Source organism: Strix uralensis, chromosome 11 (assembly GCF_047716275.1).
Source record: "Strix uralensis isolate ZFMK-TIS-50842 chromosome 11, bStrUra1, whole genome shotgun sequence".
NCBI lineage: Eukaryota > Metazoa > Chordata > Aves > Strigiformes > Strigidae > Strix > Strix uralensis.
The window spans coordinates 2391411-2397972 of NC_133982.1; the positions used below are offsets into that span (position 1 = coordinate 2391411).

The 6562-nt window shown below is 54.2% G+C and overlaps 1 protein-coding gene across 1 annotated transcript; it reads right to left on the bottom strand.

The window, feature by feature from the left end:
- Positions 1–1240: 1240 nt before the first annotated feature.
- On the bottom strand, positions 1241–6230 carry DUOXA2 (dual oxidase maturation factor 2). Its single transcript, XM_074880421.1, has 6 exons — positions 6084–6230; positions 5886–5943; positions 3552–3686; positions 3148–3361; positions 1870–2084; positions 1241–1440 (listed from the first exon to the last, which is right to left on the bottom strand). The coding sequence occupies exons 1-6, from the start codon at positions 6228–6230 to the stop codon at positions 1241–1243; spliced, it is 969 nt and encodes a 322-aa protein (XP_074736522.1).
- Positions 6231–6562: the final 332 nt, after the last annotated feature.

The following is a 6562-nucleotide window of genomic DNA, read 5'->3' on the forward strand; positions in this document are numbered from 1 at the left end:
TTCTCAGTGACTCACCTTGACACATGCCAGCGAGCCCCATCCTTCCTTGGGGGCACCTCTGCCAGGGCAGCTTCCCCCGTGGGAAGGATGCTGCTGGTGGGGCTGGTGGGGCCTCGCAAGCAGATATGCCTCACAACCCCTTCTTAAGAAACCAGCCCCCCAGAATGCCCAAAGTGTTTCAAAGGAGTGGGTTTTTTAAATAAAGTTTTATTGAAAATAATAATACTTGTGCATACTAAATCACATTAGTGCAACACAAATATCATGTGAAAGAAATAAGTAACTTAACAGTGAGAGACTTTTCTCAGAAAGAAAAGAGCCAACATACTGAAATTATGTCCTTTACAATTAATTGGACTGAAGCTGCCCAGGTCTCCAGCATTCAGATATGGCTCCTTGTGCCAGCCCATGGAGACTTCATCAGGCCAGTGGGTTTGGTGCCAGAGCCCATCTTTGTTTTGTAATAATGGAACTTGACACACTTCATTTCTCACCTTGGACGGGTCTGACTTCTGGCCTTGGGCTTGCGTTTTGTGGTGAGCCCAGCCAGCCCAAGTGTGCTCCAGATGGATAGGGGTAACTTCATTCTTCCCTCTCCTTCCTTTCTTGTGGCATCTTTTTGGCCCTCACTAAGTTACAAGTTTAAAAGTGCCAGGGAGGGTGTGGTGATATGATTATTTTCAAACTTCATTGTACATTTACTCAGTTTATTTCTGGAGTGGCTTTTTTACTCTAGCTTGTGCAGCGTCCAGCCTGATGGAGTCTGGGTCTGAGCCCGGCTTTTCTAGGTACACCTCAAGGTCTACACTAAACCTCAGTGCTTGGGAAAGAAATGAGTGGGTTTAATCACTTTTGGATTAATGGATGTTCCCTGTGAGAAATCTCACCAGTGAGCTCAGTTTCTGGTGTGGGAGCTGGCCATCACTGCACTGAACTGTGCCAGGGCACGGAGCAGGAAGGGCATTTCTCCTGGGACAGAGATCCCCAGGTGGGTCACTGGAGCTGTGAGCTGCTCCAATTGCAGCCTGCCAGCTCTCTGCAAAGCCTGCCTTTTTCCAGAGGGCATGGTCAGGGAGATATGGTCTGCAAAGGTACTTCTCAGCAAGTACCCATCCCAACGTGGACTCGTGCACTCTTCAAAGGCAGTTGGACGGGGAAATGGGTCTCTGGGCACATCAAGAAGGATTCATGTTCTGCCCTTTCAGGTCCACCTTCGGGAAGGAGTGGGAAAACCTTTATTCTAGATGCTGTTGGGGTTGAGTTTAGAGGGCTGAGAAGGAGACAGTCCTTCATTCACAAAATGAGGGTTGATGTACACTTCAGTCATTTCCTGGTACTCCTCTGCTTTGTCCTCGCGGAGATCAAAGAAAGTTTTCAGTAGGTCCAAGTTGAAGTAGTGCAGTGCAACAACAGTGATCCCAGCCACAAAACAGAGCAAGCCTGGAAGACAACGTGCTCTCTGAGAGCATTCCTGTAAACACCAGCACACTTCCCACCCAGCACCACTCCCCAGATGGCCCCCTGACAGGAGACAATGCCTTCTCTACTCTATGAGGTGGCTTCAGCTGCTGTGTTGAGCATCTCAAAACACAGGCATGGGTCTTAAAACGCAAGCAAGTGATCCCCATCTTGCATTACTGCACCTCAGGGACTAAAAATCCCTCCACCACCCTTGAGATGGGGATGGTGTTCCCCCTTCTGCCAGTCCTCTCCACATCTCTACAAATTACGTGCTTTGCCGCGGCACAGGCCGGGGCTCTGGTGGGCTGCACTCCCTGTGCTCTCTCACCTCCATTTCTGGGGGGAAAACGCTGGGACTCTTGCACACCCAGAGGGACAAAGTAGTGTGGCCCAGTGTAGTGTCCTTACCAATTGCTAGTGTGAGCCAGAAAGATCCTCCATAGCCTGTGCGCAGGGTTGCAATCCCAAACTGAATCGGGCACATCGGGGAGTTCCTCACAGTGGAGAATGAGAGCAATGAAAAGATCATGAAGGCCCCTGTCACCAGGAGCATGTAGCCTCCATAGACTAGGACAGGCATGGAGAAGAGCATGTTGGAGATCAGCCAAGTGCAAAAGGCCACCCTGGAGACAAGAGAAGATGAACAGATGAGTTGTGCTAGTGCCATAGAATAGGATGCTCTATACGAGGATTTCCATGAGGGAGGAGAAATTTGGACTCCAGGTTGCATTGTATGAGGCCAAGAAGTGATCCCTAGCCTCGCAGGATGAGCAGGCGGATGTGCAATGCTTACACTGCTGCATCCAGAAGGTAGCAGCCCAGATTTCCTCTTTCCATTGCTCAGCCCATAGACCATACCAGCCTCAAGGAGGCCATGGCAGCCCACTCAGTGTATCTAGACCATCTCAGCTCCCTGCCCTTCTATGTGTGGGGCAGTGCAGACCCCAGAGAGCAGCACACAGGACTGGGATAATTCCAGAAGCGGGCATAAGTCATTAACAGCAGCTCTGGACTTGGTTGAGGAGCGGGGTGACAGGGGAAGCCTTCAGCTATGGCCAGGAGCTCTTGCTCCATGGCAGTGGCAGGCCCCTTTCCTAGCTTCTGCATCCCTGCTGTCAAACCCAGAGCAGGGGGAATAGCACTGCAATGACCCTTGCTCCCCACAACCCATGGTAGAGGGGACTGTCTCCTGACAGCTGTGGACCAGCTCTCCCTTGGCCCAAGTGAGCAGCAACATGTCGTTGCTCAGCAGATCCTGTTAAAGAGTCGAGATCGACCCCACAATAACGGCGTCATCAGCTTTTCCTCATCTGGTCCCACTCCCAGACATTAAATACCCTCCCAGATGGGGATGGAAGAGTTCTGCACGTGTCCATGGACCTCTCTGGGCCACCAAGGACAGCAGCTCCAACTCCCTCAGTGCGGATGGAGCCCTGCCATCATCACTGCATCACGGCAAGGATCTGCACCGCGTTCCCCTCTCCTGTGCCCAGCCCTGGTGGAGTTGACCAGAACCAGGACTTCCTATCTGCTCACCCCAAGGTACCTACGGGGCCACTGGTTTGACTGCAGACCCCTCCATGCACATGGCTTTCCTCCTGGCAGCATGCAATCACCATCCATCTCAGAAGAGCCCTTCCCACATCCTTGCATCTCTCCTGCCCTGCACCAGGAGAGGAGGCTCACCAGAGAGTGGCCGATGCGTAGTGGCTGGAGATGCGGTACTGCCTGTGCACGCCGCAGGGGCTTTGCTTGGTGAACTTCTCCGCCACATAGAGGATGGGGCTGGGCAGGCCCCTCTCCAGCCCTTCGCTGTAGCTGTGGTCGTAGTCTGCACCGAACCTCCAGGCAAAGTGCTCGTTGTAGTTGATGGTCTCGTTGATCTGACTCACCGGGTTTCCTGCCAGAGGGAGAAGACCAAGGTCCTGCTGTGTCCCAGCAGCCTGGGTGTTTCCAGCCAGGAGCACAGGCACCCCAGGGGCAGCAGGGTCCCCGGAGTCTCCATGCAGACCGAGGCCACCCACAGGGCTCTTGGAGACCTCCAGGGGCCATGGCCACTCCAGAGCTCCAGACAGGGATATCAGACTCACCCATGAGCGTGACGTTCACCCCCCCCAGGCCGACATGCAGCCCGATGTCCGCCTTCACCAGGGCACAGCTGAAGGACTTGTAGGAGGTGTTTGCCTTCACCCATCCGGTCTCCCAGTCCCCTGTGAACTGGACAGCTGCCAGCAAAAGTAAAGCTGGGGTTAAAGAGGGGCTGGTCTCAGGCTTTGCTGTGCTCAAGGTGGGGATCACAGGCAAGGGAGTGTAAGGAGGGCAGGAGAGCTGACTCAGCTACCAGGATGTGCCTCAACCAGCTCCCACGCCCTGGCAGAGCTCATGTCCTCCCCTTGCTGAGCATCCACTCCCTCGATTTGGGAGCAGGGGAGCTCAGATCCCTCCTCGGACACCCTCTCCAGGACTTCACTGCAAGCTCCCCACCACGGCAAGCACCGCAGCCCCTGGGGACGGGGCTTGGAAATGAGCCCATTCCTCAGCCTTGGGAACAGGGGTGAGTTTCATTCCAAATATTAAGCTCCCTAGATTGCACTATTTGTGAATAGTGAAGATTGCTGTCAAATGGAGGTGGTGAAGAGCGAGCTCTGACAGTCATTTCAGCCGGGGGAAAAAGAAAAATTTGAAGCATTTCTGGTGTATGTTTTTTAGAACAAAGTATCCTTTTCTGAAACACTTTCACCTTGCAATGGGCTTAATTTTCCAGCACTGAAATGAGCTGAAAGGGAAGGTGATGATTTAATCTCAGGCTGAACAAGAAAACCTGCCCCAAAATAAGTTCAGCTGCTGAATCAACTTGTGAGGGCACTGATCCAGTAGCAGCTCTGCAGGAACGTTTTCTAGCTGCAGGGTCGAGTGTGCCCTGCTGCTGCCAGACAGAAATCCTGATGTTGGCTTTAAAACAAGTAATTCCTCGTGTGTGCCCAAGCAGTACCCGGCTGCATCTTCGTAGCGAGGGCGGCGCTGGATGGCTCTCCAGCGCTGAGCCGGTTAAAGCTGTGGAGCAAGCCCTGACCTCCACCCTCTGCCATCTCCAGCCTGGCACCGTGTTTCTGTGCAGCTCTGGTGGCATCTCCCAGTGCCTGGACATCCCCAGGTGGAGGGTGACCACCGCATGCCGGGCTGGTCCATGTGTCAGCCAGCAGAGTCCCACGGCCTGGCTACCTACTTCTATTGCCTGGTCAAACTGGGAGCTGAATCATTTAGGTTGTGCTTCATCATCCCTCTCCAAGCAGTCTTGTAACCTGCCCTGTCCTCCACAGCAGGAGAGTTTCTTTGATTTAGGGTGCTCTCCCCATCTGGTATCTTCTTTCCCCTCAGTACATCTTTGGCTTACATGTCCTGTCACCCTCTCCGAGTTGGAAATCCCACAGTCTGGTTTCCACCACCATTTATTACAGAAGATTTCCTGGTTTCTACTAAATCAAATCCTCTCCTTCACCTCCTCCTGCCTTGCTCCTTGGAAGGTCTTTACACCCCCGCCCCAGTCTCTGTCTTGCTTGTGTTTTATTTCAACCTGCTCTCTCCCCATCACTACAAGGCTCCTCTCGTCCTCCAAACACACCTGGTCACAGTCTGAGCTGCCCAGTCCTGCTCCCTCAGCAGCGGGCAGCTCAGCGGGGCTTGCACGGTGTGGAAAAATAACGGTGAGGAGGATTGCAAACGTGCTCAAGTGACTTGTAGCTGTGGTGTAAAAAGCCACATATATCATACTAATTGTTGTTTAGCCTCATGAGCTGGAGCAGTAGAGAACCTGCATTTAGATAACACAGGCCTGTGATAGATTTAGAGGTTCCTGCCCTGCTGTGGGAAAGATCAAAGCACAGCGGTGAACTACACCCGCATGAATCCCTGAAATACAGGTGAGAACAGCAGGTTTGATGATCCTCTCGACCGAGCTCTGCAGTGCCCGCGGTCCCACTTGTGTGCTTCTGCCCGGGTGCTGCTTTGGGGATCCCTTGGCTCACGAGGTAACAAAAATAAATTTACTCTGTGGTTGTATTTGTGGTTTCGTGGTTGTTCCTGTGTCCCGCCCGTGTTGGCTCACACACACGGTCAGAGGACATGGGGCTGTGCAGCCCACCGGAGCTGGGCTGTTGGATCTCTACGGTGTAGTTGCAGCCAGCAAAGCTCCCCCTTGATTCAGAAGTGACCTTGGGCACCTTCGGGTGCTTTCACAGCCCCTGCGCCAGGGGTGCGGAAGCCCTCTTGGGAAGCTGTGTGCTTTGCAGAGCAGGGTAGACACTGCAAACCGCCTTGGCCAGGCCACGGGTGTGACCACCAGTTTGTGTCTCCCGGACACATACCCTGCCCCAGGGTTTAATCCTGCCCCCAGACCCACCCTCCAAGGGCTGCGCAGCACTTACCAACGATCACCACTCCCACGACAAGGCTGAGGAGAACCCGGAGAGTCCAGTACAGCCTCTGTGGGGAGAGAGGTGGGATATCAGGCAGGGAAGAACAGCCCTGACTGCCCTTCTGCCTCACCCCAAACCAGCCAGGAGTGTCCCAGCATCCAAAACGTGGGGAGCAGATGCTTATCCCTAGGGAGAGGGGTCACGCACCACCCGTCCACGGATGCCTGGAATGATGAGCAGGAAGCTGCAAGCGAATGTTAGGAAGACCACAATCACTATGATGGTGCTGACATCGAACACGAAGGCCTTCCTCTGCTGCGGGTAGAAGGGGTAGACGCTGTCAAAGAGAGTCATCCTGCACCTCCAGGAGCCTGCGGGAGAGAGGCAGTCACAGCGGGGACCCTGCACTGCCCTGCCCAGCTGCCTCGAGCCTGTGCTGGCCAGCCCCAGCTCAGCTCTGCAGTAACCAGCTGTGGGAGGTCCACCTCAAAACTTCCCAGAGGGACAAGGAAATGTGGCAGTGCAAGGAAATGGGCAGGGTGAAATACTGCCCAGCAGAGAAACACACCGCCCAAAAGCCCTCAGTGGAGGAGAGGAGGTGCCTGGGGCAGGGCTCTACCGGCCTGGAGGGATTGTGGCAGCCTGGGGAACCACCAGCCGCTGTCCTGCTGCAGCTCGAGGAGCAG